General features: G+C 40.8%; 1 protein-coding gene across 1 annotated transcript in view; it reads right to left on the reverse strand.

Moving 5' to 3' along the window:
• The window catches only part of ptprsa (protein tyrosine phosphatase receptor type Sa), a 515,480-nt gene that overhangs the window by 38,352 nt on the left and 459,113 nt on the right, over positions 1–18,015 (reverse strand). Inside the window, 3 exon segments of the mRNA XM_034180027.1 lie at positions 253–538; positions 5,405–5,559; positions 12,592–12,711. Coding sequence (XP_034035918.1) covers positions 253–538; positions 5,405–5,559; positions 12,592–12,711 — 561 coding nt within the window.

Consider the following 18,015-nt stretch of genomic DNA (forward strand, 5'->3'; position numbering starts at 1 on the left):
GAGATGCTTTGTGAATATGGGCCCAGATTGTTAGCAAGTTCAGCAGTGTTACTGACTCAGAGAATGCTATTGATTTTGGTTGGGAACACAATGTTTTTAACTGAACAGTTGCTTTGTAATCCAGCAGTAATGACCATAATCTAATGTACCCTCTTTTTTTGTAATAGACCCTTACATCATTGTGCTCTTTTATGTCTCTTTTCCTTTCTGCTTGTACTCAGTGATCATGCCAAACTGTTCCACTCCCTTTACCTTGAACTCCAGCTCCATGCCTGTGACGTGCTCGCCGCTCTCCACCTGGGCCAGCTTCTGGATGTAGGAATAGAGGCTCCGAGCGGCCACTTCAGTGTTGCCGCAGGCCACGGCTTCTAGCAGTGCATCGTGGATGAAGCTGTACTGGTCCTCTGTCTGCACCATGTAGTTCCTCTGCGAGCGCATGAGAGTCACATGGCCGTAAATGTCGACCGTCTTCTCATGCTTAATACGCTCCAGCATGGCGTCGATGACGATGAAGCAGCCTGTCCGGCCAACACCAGCACTGCAGGGCAAAATGGTCAGAATAGACAAAGTCAGAGACTACGTTCTGGGCGTCACGCTTCTTGTCAGGGTGAATCAGTAACTGCTCGTTACACTGACGGAGGACTTTAAGCAGATGGTGCTGATGCAGTCACATCGCAGATGTCTAGTGATGCTTACAGAATTGTTGTGGTGTTTAAATAATTGAGTGGGAGAAGAGAACATGCAGATGTAAAGACAGGCAGAGACACCTAAAAATGGACAGAAGGAGAAGAGGACAGTGATGGAGAGTGTAGCAAGCTGTCAGAATTCACTTTTAATGTGCAGCGCTTTGGAATCACCGGAGAGTGATTATTATGCTGAGAGGGAAGGTTTCAATTTGAATAAGCCCTTTGAGAAATATCACTTGGGAAAGCAGGAAGGCTAAGGAGCAACCAGGGAGAAGCACGAAAGATGGGGAAGGATCATTTTTAAGCTTTTTACACAGAGGGGGGAAAAATACAGAGGAGGAGAGAAGAAAGGGATGGAAAAAGAAAGTACTGAAGAGAGATAATGTGAGCAAAATAAGAAAAGATGGATGTTTATAAAAAGAAAAAAGTTTCTGAGTGGAGCAGACTATGTAATGAGGAATAGTCAGAGGGCCTGCAGACAATTTTGACCAAATCAGTAACACTTAAGGTGACAAAACAACACTTAGAATCCAGTCTGAGCAAACCATAACCTACAAAAAATGTATAATAACCTTCCAGGGATGGTGCTATAGTCAGATAGGGGTCAATTAAGGATTACACAGGGGTCAAAACTTAGAATTGCTCCAAATGTGGTGAAATGTATACCACTTTATTTGTCCGATCATCAAGTTGGTGACCAAGGTGACCTAGTCCAACTCAGGTTTGTAGAGGGGTACAAAATTGTAGTTTCTCTTATTTTGGTGAAATGTGATGTAAATTATTTTTATAGACAAAAGGATTCAATAAAAAGGAATCATTTTTACATTTCTGCACACTTAGTTAAGTAAAGGGTAAACAAGGTCAACATCCACTGGATTTGATGACCCATGATGTATCTGGCCGCATCAAATGTGGCCAAATACATCATAACTGACCATAACAGATAGAAAGACTATAATGACTATATTGTAACTGTTACTTTCTCACTTCAACTGGTACCCAAAATGTGTTTGGCCAATGGACTAAAAGGTACCAATTGAATAAAGATGAAATTCTTGAAGTTGCGGCCCCCCAGCTTCATGTCACCAATTACAGCAACACAGAAGTGTTTCTGTTCCATCATATATAATAATGATTACATCAATGTTTAACAGCAATGTTGTAATTGTCAAAAGATGTACTTTAAACGATATACTGCTAAACTTCAGTTTGAAGAGCTGTTGTGAATATGAGCTAAACAGATAGATGTTCAGGTGCTTTTGCTTTGATATTATTAAACTGAGAACAACAAAGTTATAGGATTCACATGAAAATGGCACCACCTTTGAAAATATGTAATTTCAATTGTTATCTGAAGAAAGAAGTACACATTTTACGATAAAGACACTGATTAACACCAGTTTGAAGAAATTAAGAAACACCTTCATGTTTTGAAAAGCTATGTTCCTGATAATATGCAGTATTCTGCATATGATCAGTTATGATGCAGGAGAACTTTCAAGATGAACAACCATCTCTACAGCAATCCACCAATCAGGCCTGTATGGTATAGTGGCCAAACTGAAGCCACTCTTTAGTAAAAGGCACATGGCAGCCCGCCTGTAGTTTGCCAAAAGGCACCTGAAGGACTCTCAGACCATGAGAACCAAAATTCTGTGGTCTGATGAGACAAAGATTGAACTCTTTGGCGTGAATGCCAGGTGTCATGTTTGGAGGAAACCAGGCACCATCCCTACAAAGAAGCATGGTGGTGGCAGCATCATGCTGTGGGGATGTTTTTCAGTGGCAGGAACTGGGAAAGTAGTCAGGATTGAGGGAAAGATGAATGCAGCAATGTACAGAGACATCCTGGATGAAAACCTGCTCCAGAGCGCTGTTGACCCCAGACTGAGGTGATCATATTTCAGCAGGACAGTGACCCTAAGCACACAGCCAAGATATCAAAGCAGTGGCTTCAAGGCAACTCTGTGAATGACCTTGAGTGGCCAAGCCAGAGCCCAGACCTGAATCCGAGAGTCATTTTCAGATTTCTGGAGAGATCTGAAAATGGCTGTGCACCGACTCTCCCCATCCAACCTGATGGCACTTGAGAGGTGCTGCAAAGAGGAATGAGCAAAACTGCACAAATATAGGTGCCCCAAGCTTGTCGCATCATATTCAAGAAGACTTGAGGCTGTAATTGCTGCCAAAGGAGCATCAACAAAGTATTGAGCAAAGGCTGTGAATACTTACGTATAATGTGATTTCTTAAATTTTTATTTTTAATAAACTTGCAAAAAAAAAGAAAAAAAAGAAAAGCTTTTTCATGTTGTCATTATGGGGTGTTGTGAGTAGAAGGGGGAGGAAAAAATGCATTTACTCCATTTTGGAATAAGGCTGTAACATAAAATGTGGAAAAAGTGAAGCTGTGAATAATTTTTGGATTCTCTGTATGTGGGGAAACCTTTGTACTGTAAATAAGTCCCTTTGGCTAATCCCTTGTTTCCTCACTTAGGGTTGATACAGCAAATCTGAGGTGGATCTGCAAGCTGAGTTGGCACAAGTTTTATGCCAGATGCCCTTCATGACACAACTCCACCTTAAATGGAAAATGGGCAGGGGTGGGGTTTAAACTGGTGTTACCGGCTGAACGGTCTCCCCTAAAAATCGGTCCCTACTACCTTCACAGCGCATTCGTCATTTCAGATCATCAGCAGTAATTCACCAATTACAGCCTCGTGTCTTGTTAAAACTGCACTCCTGCCATCATCTATCTCAGCGACAGATACCAGAAACTTTTGGACAACAGTCTTTTCCACATAAATTCAGCATTATTTCATAATGAAGCATGTCTGAGCCTAACTCTCTGAATTTCAATGTATTTTCAATTCATTTTCATTTATACTGTGCCAAATCACAACAAAGGTGCCTAAAGGCGCTTCACATAAGTAAGGTCTAACCTTACCAACCCCTAGAGCAAGCACACAAAATGGATGTCAAAATGGGTGTAATGTGGTCAAACTTTCTGCTTCCTGTCGAAAGTCTGGCAGCAGCATTCTGAACCAATTGGAGACCCCTAATGCTGGACTGCAGTAAACCAGAAAATAGAACATTGCAGTAGTCAAATGTAGATAAAAAAAATATGCATGAATCAACTATTGACAGGATGGGACAAATCTTCGCTATATTTCGCAGGTGGAAGAAAGCAGTCCTCGTAATATCTCTAATGTGGAGGTCAAAGGACAACATAGGATCAAAAATTACCCCAAGGTTCCCAACTTTGTCAGTGTGATGTATGACACAAGAGTCTAGGCTAAGTGTTAGTTGGTCAAATTGATGCCGATGTCTCACTGGACCAAGAACCATCTTTTCAGTCTTGTCAGAGTTTTAAAGTTGGAAGTTGCTAGACATCCAGCTTCTCAATGATGCAAGGCAATCTTCTAAGGATTTTATGTGGATGACATTACCAGCAGTTATCGGCATGTATAATTGAGTATCATCAGCATAACAATGAAAGGTAATCCCAAAATGCAGCAATAAGTGCTCAAGGGGTGCTATATAAAGGAGAAAAGCAGGGGGCCTAGGACAGACCCCTGTAAGGTTAGAGGTAGTGTTATTGTACAAAACACAGTGAGAACGACTGGTCAGGTATGATGTCAACCATGCAAGGGTATTCCCAGTAATCCTAAAATGATTCTCCTATCGAGTAGAATATGATGATCCACAGTATCAAACACAGCACTAAGATCTAACAGCATCAGAACCGTAGTGGTGTCCGAATCCAATGCAAGCAGAAGATCATTCACTACTTTATTTAATGACAACTGTCTCTGTGGAATGATAGTTTCTAAAAGCGGACAGCAGTGGCTCTGAGTCTGACTCTCTACACCTAAAGCGATCAAAGGGAATAATGTGATTATTAATCATAAGATGACAAGGTAAAATCTCTTAAATCATTCTAAAGTAAATTTTAAGTAGAAACAAGTCAGTTTTAAACAGAAACGAGACAGTTTTAAGCATAAACGAGGCGATAATTGGTGACTTGCGGCTGATGCTCCGAAATGACGCATGCGCAGTGAACGCAGGGGGGACCGATTTTTAGGGGTGGGGATGATTCGGTCTGCGACACTGGAAACCTTCCACACCGGAAACAACCACAGTAACTGCTTGGCCACTCCTACCAGCAAACCTTCCCGCTGCATACTTAACAAAATGTATATTCACAGCAGAAGTGCTCAGATTACACAACAGAAATCTGAATATTTTTCAGCTTTTCCTCACTAATATAACTACACATTTCAGCATGTAATACTCCTCTCAAAAGGTCATTTGATAATCTTGTAATGCACATATTTAAATGAGCACTGTATAACATTATATATTGCTGTTTAATTTGTCAGTCAATGTCACGATGAGTACATTATTGAATATACAGGCAGGAAGAGTAATTGCAGATGTGATTTTGGTGGTTTGACCTCAAACATAAATTTCAGGGAATGGTCACATTAAAATCAGTGATGGGATTTACAGCAGCTCTGACTATTGTCAGGACATATCCACACATTTGACCATTTATGAGTACGACACAATATAAAGGGTTACTGTGGAGGAAATTACAACCGTAAATCAGAAAATGTTGGGACGTTATGACAATGAATTTTATACAATGCTTGTTAAAAATGCCTCAGTTTTAGATGTCCAACATCAGTGTCACATAACTTCAATAATATGAGATTGACCTGCAGTGGGCAATAATAGGACCAGCATCAGGTGGGTTGCAGGTCTTCACCCTGCGGAGGAAGGCCAGGAAAGGTGTTGGGTACTCTGGAACGCCGTGGTCAGGCCACGCTGTGAACTGAAACTGCCGAACCTCCCGCTTCTCACTGGAGCCATTCTGTAGGGGTGGAACAGATCGTTTTAAAGATGAGTTTCTGTTCTGCTCTTTACAGAAAGAAAGAGCATATGTGCTGCGGTTCCAGTATTGTGTCTGTGTGTGTTTTTTTAATGTTTAAAACTACACATTCTCCCTTGTGATTTGCAAGGCACATGTAATGGAGTTAGTGAGTGAAACAGGTCCGCAAAACATCTATCAGTAACTTTGTAAAAACTGTTGCATATTCAAATTTGAAATTTTGACTCCTGATATATGCAGGTGAGGGACAGTTAACCTGCAATCCATCAGAATAGGACCTTCTCTTTGGGACAATGTTAGCATCTTCTATCAATACCCGAGGGCATCAAATATGGCCATCGGGTATTGCGAAGGCTTTTTGTCCGTCCATCCGTCTTTCTGTCCGTCTGTCTCTACTCACCATAAGTCCAGTCGTATTACTGCCAGACTCTTGAAATTCACAGGGAACATTCTTGGGACACAGACCTTGGACAAGTTCAAAGATGGCTAACCTTGATGTATTTTAAGAGGTTAAAAAGTCACATTCTGTTTCAATCTGATCAGTTTTGATTTGGAGTGACGTGGGTGATAGCCAATCAGAGTAGAGCTGCACCGTGACGTTAGCTTTGTTTTGTGTGTTTATATACATGTTTATCATATATTACGGAAAAGCTAGCGAGAAATAAACACTTTTAAAATTGAAAATGCTGTTTTTGCAACATGATAACACCTCTGAACTTATTTACGAGACACTTCAATGAGGTTAGCATTTCAACATCACTTTCTGGTGTAGCTACTTGCTAACAGCTTCGTTTGTGGTATATTATGTAAAAGCTAGCAAGAAATAAAAACTTCTAAACCTGAAAATGCTGTTTTTGGAACCCGATAATACCTCTGGAGTCATTTACAAGACATTTTGCGGACTTTAGCTTGCACGCTAACTTTCGTTAACTCAAAGCTAACTTGCTATGGCGTTAAAATTGTCTCATTAACTGCAAATACACAGAAAGTGAGCTACAAATATTCCCTGATTTGCACAACATGAACAAATGATAATTTGATTTGAACATGTACAATTTGTACGTAAGCCAATAGGTTCTTAATAATGAATTAAACAACTGCAAATTATAAAGAACACAATGCTCATATGGCCGAGGGTATTTTGGCATTGTGTTATGTTTATAATTTGTAATTATTCTTTAATTCATTAGTTTAAACTGGAATGTCGGCACAGTGGGTGCAGGAAAAAACGTGATAGACAAAATCCCAGGGGCAAAGTCCCAGTAGAACAAAATCACTGCCATTGTTTCAGGCAGCCACATGAAAAGTAGGCTTTTTATTTGCTTGCACTTCATGAAGCCTTGTTGCTAATTGCAAGATCCTGTTGGCCTCTATGTAGACTGTAGAGTAAATTTTTAGACAACAAATTTGTATAAAGTGTGTACACTAACTCATGCAGCTTAAAAATTGTTCCAATCTGTAGTACTACAACACATACAACCATTAAGAGCCTCGATTTAAAAATTGTATTTGACAAATGAGCCAAAATGGGATTCTCTATATTGAAGAGTTGTTGGATTATGCTTCAGTAGCTTTAAAGCTTTAAATAGTTTGGACCATGTATCATGCTTAGTTTCACATTACGGGGTAACATATGTCACATGCCGTAGAATCCAATGAACATTGACCTTGTTTGACCTTTACTTTGGAGACCAAGTATTCAACACTGTCAAAACTATTTCATTTATTAATCCTGTTAGCTCAACCAATAACTTCCATCACTTTTTACCAAAATTGGAGCAACTTTAACTTTTGACCCCTGTACAAATTGAAATTGCCCTTTGTCACCATTCTTGCTGTTTATACCCCATAACTCCATAGCGTTCAGTCACAGATTGTCCAAACTATACCTTTTTGGAATCTTTATGTTCAGACAAATAATGTGGTATACTTTTCAATATGATTGGAGTATCTTTTAATTTTGATCCCTGTGTAATTAATAAATTGACCCCGACCTGGCTGCCTATTGAAAATTCAAGTGGCCAATAAGAGTAATGTCTAAGGTGTATTTGTGCTGAATTTGATGCTGGTATCATCATTTGAAGGATTGTTTCAGTTATCTGCTGCACTAGTACCAATGGAATGACTCTATCAAACCAGTGGTTGCTATGAGAGACAAGGATGAGGAGCATCACTTGCATTGTGAGGAAGCATCAGCTACAACTTTTCTCTGTGCATGATCCAGCACACAGGTTTCCGAGTGTGAGGACACCATTGGCTGGAGAAGGCCAAGGGGACGCCCACGCGTCACCTGGCAGCAGCAGCAGAACAATATTTTTATGTTATTTTACAGATGTGGAAACAGATCGGTTGTCTGCCTGGGTGGCTGCTGTCCAGGACCATGGTGTTGTGGATGCAGGAAAGCGCAGCAACAGTTCATGCTCTCAAACTTGTCTGTTTAAAACCAATTAATTTTCACTTTCACCATGATCACTCCATATCCTAATCATCTGATTTTCATGAAATCTGAGAAAAAAGAGGGTTTCAAGATGAAGAGATTTCCTTTTATTTTTTAATGGATGGCTTTGATTGAGGTTTACACTCTAATGAGTGTAAACCTTATGGTTACATTTAGATGTGTGGAGGTGGGTCCATCCTTTGTACCGATTTTTGCATTTTTATCAGGTTCTTCTCAGAGCATCTCCACACAGAAACGGCGGCATTCCGGGAGACTGCCTACCAGCTTCAGCCTCACAAGTGTTGAAGCATCAAAGATACAAGCTGGTATCCAGAGGAAGATTTCAGACATGGATAAGATGAGGGGAACAAAAAAACCCCTCTTACATCTTTCCATCTTTCTTTGCTTTGTTGCTGAGAAGATCCTCTAATGGAGGTGCTGTTTGCATTTCAATGCAGCACTTCTGCTTCCCTGATAGAGATTTTTTCTTCTGTTGAATAAATGAATAAATGAGCGTAGTAATTAAAAGCAAATTGACCTACTTATTTTTTCCTCTTCATTTCTGGACATTCCCTATTTCTGCAGTTGGGGCAGACGGTGTGGTGTGATTGACACATGCTGCTGTTTTCCTTGAGTAATAATAATAATAATAATTATTATTATTATTATTTGCAAAGGGTGTTACTGCAGAAACAATTCTGCATCAATGCAGGACATGCATACATATGGAGAGGTATCTGGGTGGCTGCTGTGTAAATGTACTTGAAGTGTGTGTATCTGCTGCCAGCGTGGGCTACCGAAAACTTCTCATGAATCCAACAGAGCCTTTCTTTTTCTCTGCATGAAAACAGCTCAGTGAGAAATCACAGCACTGACTGCAGTCATGAAAGAGAGAGAGAGAGAGAGAGAGGGAGACAGAGAGAGAGAGAGAGAGAGAGGGAGGGAGAGAATCATGTGGGTTTGATGGCGTTTGAGAGCAGCAGCAGAATGTCAATGGCCCTGAATGTCACCAGATGCCTTTAAAGCACCACGGCTGCTGCTGCTGTCCTGCTGTCTGCTCAGGCGTCTGTTACGTCGCCGCTAGGTACAACATTAATGTACATTTTGGTGTGTTGCTATCTGATAAAGAGGCAAAATTTGATCCTTCCAAAGGCAGGTCTTGTTGCAGCCCTCACACGGGTCTGTTAGGTGTAACACCCCAAACACACTGGGCACAGATCTGTTATATGTTACTCATCAGTTTAAATTTGCCAAAAAGTTATTGCATAATTAGAAGTGCTGTTGATCTGAATGACAGCTGTCGTCTAGGCTACTAACAGAGCTGCTACCTCCTTTAGGGCCCCTTCACACATAACACAATTGAAGCCAACTAGCGCACGAAGGAGGAATTGCATGCCAGTGGTGAAAAATCAGAGCCACATCAAACGCCTCATACACCTGCCGCTACAACCATTCGCACACACAAGCAGCTGAAAGACAGAGACTGCATTGTGAGTGCTCATTCGATCCCCCTCTCGGCAGGTGTTGGCCAAATTCCAGGTGTCGCACATGACCATCTAACACCGCTTAGAAAACTTAGAACACTTAGAAAAGGCGGTGCTATTCGCGCTCGTGGTACGATAGTAGAGAGCAGGCGATCACATTCGAGTGTGGTGTCACCTAGCAACACATATGGGTGTAACTATGCCGACCCCTCCCCTCCCTCACACACACACACACAAATGGCGTGTATCGTCGTCATCATTACTTCCTGGTGTACGTCTAGGCGGAAGCTAAATTCTCTTTTATAGCAGGAATCAAGTTTTATAATTGTGGTCTTGTATTAATTTTTCCCTCATCAGCTGTGGTGTGTGTGACCTTCCACGTGCTCGCACTGTGTTCATGCACACAAACACGAGCGTGCACGAAACCATCGCCGCAGTATCATGCACACCTGTCCGACCGTGCGTTCCTCCCAACAGCAGATGGAATTTTTCGTGGGTTTTGTGGTTTGCAGATTTTCTTCCGGTTTCTGCGTCTTCCGTGTTATGTGTGAAGAGGCCCTTATGACAATTTAGGCCCCATAAAAAAACAAAAAAACATTAGTTCATCAACCCCGCCCGCATGCTGAAACTGGCTCACATCAATTATTTTATTTTTTATTTTTGTGAATTTCAACAACGAAACAAGATTTATTTTAAAAACAGCTGATATTTTCAGTTCCTCACTTGGTATTCAGGTGCTGTATGTGTTGTTTTTCAGGTTTGAAATGACACTGTCTGTACCAGTGTCTAAGAAAATAAATAAAAATCTGCCCACCCTCACCACTTTTTTTTGATGTCAAGGATGATAAACTAATGTTTTCTTTTTTGTGGGGCCTTAAATCTTTTTTTTTTTTTTGGGGGGGGGGGGGGGGGGATAATTCTGTTTCAGTGCAGTTGATTGGAATAACAAACAGATTTTCAGTGACTAAAATTTTGTTTTTATCTCTGCCAATGAAGTTGGAGGAGGTTATGATTTCATTATTTTATGTTTTCATTTGTTTGGTTGTTTGTGAACAGACTGGAACCCCATTTTTTCATATATTGTTATGAAATTTTTCCTTAAGATTCATATCCTGATAGGCAAGAACTAATTCAATTTTCAAGGTCATAGGTCAAAGGTCAAAGCCAGGAAAAACCTTGGAATATTGGGAAAATCCCTATCTACAACATTGAACAAATATTCTAAAATTCATAAGTCTGTCAAAAGAGATGAAATTTCTTTCATATTTGAGATCCTTATGTAGGATGGTATCCTTTATCAACTGACAAAGTTTGATCCAGATCTGATGTAAATGACAGATTTTGTGGCCATTTAAATTTAACATTCAAAACCTCATTTAATATAGATTTGACATTATAAATAAAATGTGCCCCAATCACTCTCATATTTGAAAGTGAGGTGCAGACAGGCACTTAGTATCGCCTGACAAAGTTTGATCCAGTGTCGCCGACCAAACGGCCCCCCCTCTAAAAAATCGGTCTGCCCTGCCTTCACTGTGTTTTCTCTGCATATGTGTCTGAGACCTACTGAGTCTGATTCTACACCCAAAGTGATCAAAGGCAATAATGTGATTATTAGCCATCAAATGACAACTTAAACCTCTTAAATCATTCTAAAATCAGTTTAAAGCAGAAACGAGGCCGTTTTAAACGAGGTGATAATCGATGAATCGCTACTGATGCTCCAAAATGACGTTGGCGCAGCAGCACATCAGACTCAGACGTGCTGCTGTCGCGCTCTGATCGCTTCCTCCATCTTGTATTATGAAATAATGATGAATTTATGTGGAAATGATTGTTGTACAAAAGCTTCAGATATTTGTCGCTGACATAGATGACGACTGGAGTGCAGTTTTAAACAGAAACGAGGTGATAATCGGTGGATCGCTGCTGACACTCAGAAATGACGCTGCTGATGCTGTGAAATTACGCATGTGCAGTGAAGGCAGGGCGGACTGATTTTTAGATGGAATATTCAGTCTGCGACATCGGATCTGATCTGGACTATGGATTTTGTGAACATTTGAATTTAATCTTGAAAGGCCATTTCGTGTACATTTTGCATTATATCTTTATCAAAAGTGCCTCAATCACTCTCATTTGTCTGTTATGGATTCATCTACACCACCAAAATTGGATGGAGGTTCCAATTTTATGCCTGTTTGTCTATCTTCCAGTTATCAGTCAAAAACCAAGTGTAAAAAAGCAATGACAAATTGTGCATAGCAGAGATAACAATGTTCTGTGAAAATTATCTGAAAAATAATTCAGAAACTGAAAAAGCAAAATAAAAAATCCCTAACAACACCACAAAAAACCTTCGATTGAAGTGCTTGAACTAAATACATACTCCTGACATTTCATCACATCTAATTTAGCTTATGAGAAGCCACTTCTAACAGGACCTTGAAAACCTTGAAAATTTGTTTCAAGGTACAATTTTTGTGGAATTGGAAACTATTGTTGATGGAGGTTTGCGCTCTTCGAGCGCGGTGCTCTAGTTGTTATTTAATTTGTATGTTAGCATCATGAGCTCTTGTAGAGGCACAGTGCATTCTGCAAAAATGTGTTAATCAGTCACTTGAACCCCAGTTACCAAGGTAGAGATAGGTGAGCGTGTCCACATCATCCTGGCCTAACCCATGCTCCATCCTGTTACTCATTTATGGGTTGGCAAGGAGAGAGGTGGAGTCAGCCACTGCTACGTTGGCCATATCCAAAACTTCCCCACTTGAGTTTCAAAGCAACCCTTCAGAAAACCCTTGAATGACATCACAGAGTGTTTGTCCATTAAATATAGTCTATTGTTCTTGATTTTTTTGGGTTCTGTTTAATGCTATTATTTCCAATGTCGTCACGCTGTAGTCTTCAAGCAAAGCCTATAGTCAAGCCCATAATGAACATCATGGATCAAAGAAAGGTGGCATGAGCTTGTGCAGTATATGGTTTTTTGTCTATATTTTCATGTTTTTGTTGTCTTCGATGACATTGTATGTTTGCATGTTGGTGTACAACCACACAATTATGCAAAAAAGCATGACTGCATCAGCCTACCTTGTGCAAAGAGAAGGTGCGGACGCAGAAAGTAGCCAATTCTATGGTGTCCAGTAGGGTCACCTGAGTCATACCGTAGGTTTCTGTGCCACGACTGGGCCAGTACTGGTCACATTTAATCTGAGAGAGAAAATGACAGAGAGTGAGAGATGGATCTACAACAACACAAACAAGAATGTGCAAAACTCTATTAACCAATGTCTTCAATAATGAGCACAAATCAGATTAATATTGTTTTATCAGATGCCAATTGTGGACAGAAACGTTATGAAAGTTCTTTCTATAACAACAATAATAATTTAATGCTGCAGATGTATATTCAATCAAATTTCAGTCAATGGTTAACATTCTGGGGTCCACGGACGCCAATGCGTCCTGATAAAGTTTTCTTTTCTGATATAGACATCTTAGCTGAAGTTTCCCTCTTCCCTTAAGACAATGTGTGACTCACAGTCAATCCTAGAAACTGGAAGAGATCACATGCTCCTGCAATGTCACCGAGTCTCTGTGCTTTTGCTCAAAAAATTAAAAAGAACCTTCCCGCTGACTTCAAAACATCATCATTTTTATATAACCTTTCACACAATGAAAATCAATGCCAAAAACACATGCAGGGATGATTTTTTCATGTTTCAATGCAGGAATTATGGAATTAGCAATTATTGTATTTCAATGCAGCAATTACAGATATTAACAAAGTGGATGATAATGATTCATTTGAAAATGGAAGACATCCAGCTAACACTGATAAGTTATTTTATTTTATAAATATGTGTTTTTGTAAAGTACCAGCTCACATGCAGATCCACTTCGGATCTGCTGTGGTGACCTCAAGTGAAAACAAGGGAGTAGCTGGAAGGACTTTTTAGCAGTTCACTGCTATGCAGTTCTAAGTAGATGGTACTAGTGTGTGGCACAGCACACATTTTATTTCTTGTGCTTTCACATACACCGATTTAATTTTTTTCATATATCACACAATGTTTGTTACCCAAATACTTTGGTAAATATATAATTTGGATTATGATTTATAACACCAAAACATTTTATCCACATGAATAAAGAGGTATTTTCCAAAAGGCAGCGATTGTTCTGAACATTTTGATATACTACAGTTAAAAAAGCAATTGCTGAAAAAGAAGTAAGCCCTATACAGGCCCTAAGACTCTTTGGTGCCGGTGCTTATCTTTGGATTCCATAACGTCAAGCAGATGACAGTCTACAATTCCCCATGGAGTGGGACGCCAGTCCAAAGCCGGTTACTTCCCCAGTCAAGCCAGATATCCATTTACAGTTGGGTGGAATGAGACAATGTAGATTAGGTGTCTTATGTAAAGATATAGACAGGATGCATGAGCAATAAATGAACCCAGAGTGTGTTAGAGGTTAAACAAGTGTCTGACAAGGTGATGAGTTTGAAGTTGGAAATTGAAGGGGTGATGATGAATATCATCAGTGCATATGTCCCACAGGTAGGATGCGAGACAAAGGAGAAAGAAAATTTCTGGAGTGAGTTAGATGAGGTGGTGGAAAGTGTGCCCAAGCGTTGATTGGCGTGCACTTCAATGGGCATGCCAGCTAAGGGGCCAGAGGTGATGAGGAAATAATGGATAGATATGGTATCAAGGACAGTAATGTGGAAGGGCAGATGGTAGTTGATTTTGCAAAAAGAATGGAAATGGCTGTGGTGAATACCTACTTTAAGAAAAGGGAGGAGCACAGGGTGACAGATAAGAGTAGAGGAAGACTCACACAGCTGGACTTAATTCTTTGTAGAAGATGCAAGCTCAAAGAAATTAGAGACTGTACGGTGGTGTAGCTAGACAGCATTGGATGGTGCTTTGTAGGATGACTTTATAGGTGAAGAAGAAGAGAGTGAGAGCTCAATAAAAGATCAGATGGTAGAAGGTGAAGGAGGAAGACTGAAATTCAGTGAGTAGGTGAAAGAGGCACTTGATGGAGGGGAAGCAGTTTTGGACAACTGGAAAAGTACTGCAGATGTGAGACATCAAGGAAAGTAGTGGGTGTGATGAGGGGAAGCAGTTTTGGACAACTGGAAAAGTACCGGTACTGCAAATGTGGAGACATCAAGGAAAGCAGTGGGTGTGATGGAGGGGAAGCAGTTTTGGACAACTGGAAAAGTACTGGAGATGTGGAGACATCAAGGCACGTAGTGGGTGTGACATCTGAACAATGGAAGGAAGACAAGGTGACTTGGTGGTGGAACATAGATGTCCAGGAAAGCATGAAGAGAAAGGTTGCCGAAAAAGGATTGGGATAGTCAGAGAGATGAAGAAAGTGGAGTACAAGGAGAGGTCGTAAGGTGAAAAGATAAGTGGCAAAAGCTATGAAAAAGCATACAGCAAGCTGTACAACTGAACTGTAAGGAAGGAGAAAAGGACTTGTACTGATTGCCCAGACAAAGGGACAGAGCTGGAAAGGATGTGCAGCAGGTTAGGGTGGTAAAACATGAAGATGCATGAAGAAGCAAATGGTAATGTGCTGGGAGGGTGGAGGGAATATTTTGAGGAGCTGATGAATGAAGAAAATATCAGAGAGACTGCTCAGGTGGGACAGTTTGGAGACAAAGTCAGAGAGGTGAGATTAAGATGGTTTGGACATATGCAGAGGAGGGACCCAGGGTTTATCGGGAGAAGGATACTGAGGATGGAGCCACCAGGCAGGAGGAAAAGAGGGAGGCCAAAGCGGAGGTTTATGGATGTGCTGAAGGAGGACATGCAGGCAGTTGGTGTGATAGAGGAAATGGAAATGATGAGCAGCCAGAAGACGAATATGTATATTAGGGTGGTCCTCTACAGTATGTCAAAATTAAAAATGTATCTTTCTTGAGGCGCTTCCTGGGAAAATTATTCACCTTGATGAGAAAATGTTTTGTGCAAAATTTTATTTTGATCTGACTAGTTTAACCACTGCCGCACACGGGGTGGAAGTTGCAATAGTTGAGCATATTAGTGCAAACTAGCAATAGTAATGTTCCTGTTCACAAATGAAATACAAATCGAAACAATAATCCTTTCTCCTTTAACTGACCATACAGGAGAGATAAAACAAAGCATTACAGGTCACTGTCCACCTATTTGACAAAAACAAACAGTTATGGGGAGTGTTTGGTTCCGATTTTCTTTGCCTCCGACAACTGACGTGAATGCCACTCAGCAACTTGCAGCAGGTATCACTGCTACTGTTCATCCTTTGTTAGGATCTAATTGTAATCCTGGGTAAGTGCAACTCCTCGCTCAGCAAAATCACTGACAGCAGCAATGTTATCCAGGACCTGCTGTGACAGCTGGAATGACAGGTCATCCTCCATCTCTGAGGGGTCCTTGATGAGGAAGTCCATGTTGATGTTGAATGCCTCAAAAATGCAGATGTAACAAAATCTGCCAATAATGAATTAATGTATCCAGTCCATAACTCAAAATGTCACACTCACGTCACTAAAAACAGGGGCTGGGCTGCAGTGGTTAAGATTTTTCAAATCTCATGAAATTTCACAAAATTAATTTTTACCCCCAAAGGAACCAAAAAATGAAGAAGCACTTAAATATATATATATATATATATATATATATATATATATGTATATATATATATATATGTATATATATATATATATATATGTGTGTGTATGTATGTATGTATGTACGTACAGGGGAGGCCGTGTAGTCTGTAGCATTCTAAAAGGGACTATATTCCATAATGTGCAGCCCAAGTGTGGCAAAAGGCTGTGTCACACTGACTGACAAAGCAAAAGGGCTTGTTAATATTTTGTCCGTTGGCAAATTCGTCACTCTCCCGCGGAGTTGCGGCTCTGATGGACAGATGATGTCACATTTCCTCACTGTACATGCGTGAGTACATGAAAAAACCAGAGAGAAAGAGCCCCACCAAGAAAGTGCTTTCTTTTGCTTCAAAGAGAAAGCTGTGATCAGCTGAAAGGTGCTGTCCAAGGTCCTGAAAGGAGGAGGCCAGACACAAAGTGATATTGACTTTGCTGACATGCTAGTCAGGAGTGATTGTCTCGTGTCGACCACCTGCGTCACAGGGGCAGGCCATACTCCTGTGCGTAAGTCATACGCACTCCACAATCACTTTACACGCACTGTTAACATGTGTCAGGCATGCAATTGCCATGGACTGATGGCGCAATATTCCCCACGCCTCATGTACGCCAGCCACGCTGCCTGAATTTCAAAAGTCTGATGCCCGTACTTTTTCACAAACTTTCCCCCAGATAGCTGTGGCATGCCTGCAGGCTGCCACTCCCTGCAACCTGTATGTGTCCACCACACGTGCAGTGAATTGTGAAGCAGGCTTCAGCTTTTTAAATTTCACTGCAGCTGAACTGATTCGAAAGAGCAATGAAACATTTCAAGAATAAACAACAAATCCAGTTCCTTTGAATTTAGCAAATGACTATAAGAACTCAGAATGCTGGCAAAGTAAAATGTGCTTTCTAAAACTGTGATTAGATATATCACTTTGAAGCAAAATTGCTTGTTCAGTGAAGCAATGGTGCCACAGTACTTTTAAAGACACAAAACTCGCTTCCACCCTTGCTGTGGACTGTCAGCCCACCTAATAAAGATTCATTCAATATGGTTGTGACGCATCGGCGGACATCTGATTAAATGTGACAGTTGGTGAGGGAGATGTGCTACACTCCAGCCTTTCTCGCCTATTTCCTGCTCGAGCTGGCACTTGAATTCCGACCCTGATTACGTTTGACAGCGAAGGAACGTACATGTCTGGGTGGAGAGTGGGTAAACAATTGAAACGGGTTGGAGGGAGATAAGATGTGCGGTGACACCTGGGATGAGTCAGCCTGATGTTGACACAGGTTTGAGTTGACAGGATGAAACATCATGGTTGGCTTTTTGACATTTCCACAAGTCCACTCCTTGACAGTAATGAACATTGTTAGGGTGCTTTCCCAGGATTATGACAGCTGTTTTTTTTTAATTCAGAATTACAGAGTCAAACAAAAGTCATTTTGTATAAATGACTGGCTGCAAGTACAAACATACTGAAGAATTAGCCAGCTGTGACATGCTTAGAACTGGTATAACAAGGACAGTGTAGTATGTACAAGTTCACCACAACCACAGTATTTCAAATCAATCAATCAATTTTTTTATATAGCGCCAAATCACAACAAACAGTTGCCCCAAGGCGCTTTATATTGTAAGGCAAGGCCATACAATAATTATGTAAAACCCCAACGGTCAAAACGACCCCCTGTGAGCAAGCACTTGGCTACAGTGGGAAGGAAAAACTCCCTTTTAACAGGAAGAAACCTCCAGCAGAACCAGGCTCAGGGAGGGGCAGTCTTCTGCTGGGACTGGTTGGGGGTGAGGGAGAGAACCAGGAAAAAGACATGCTGTGGAGGGGAGCAGAGATCGA

Source organism: Thalassophryne amazonica, chromosome 10, assembly GCF_902500255.1.
Source record: "Thalassophryne amazonica chromosome 10, fThaAma1.1, whole genome shotgun sequence".
In the NCBI taxonomy this organism is placed as follows: Eukaryota; Metazoa; Chordata; class Actinopteri; order Batrachoidiformes; family Batrachoididae; genus Thalassophryne; species Thalassophryne amazonica.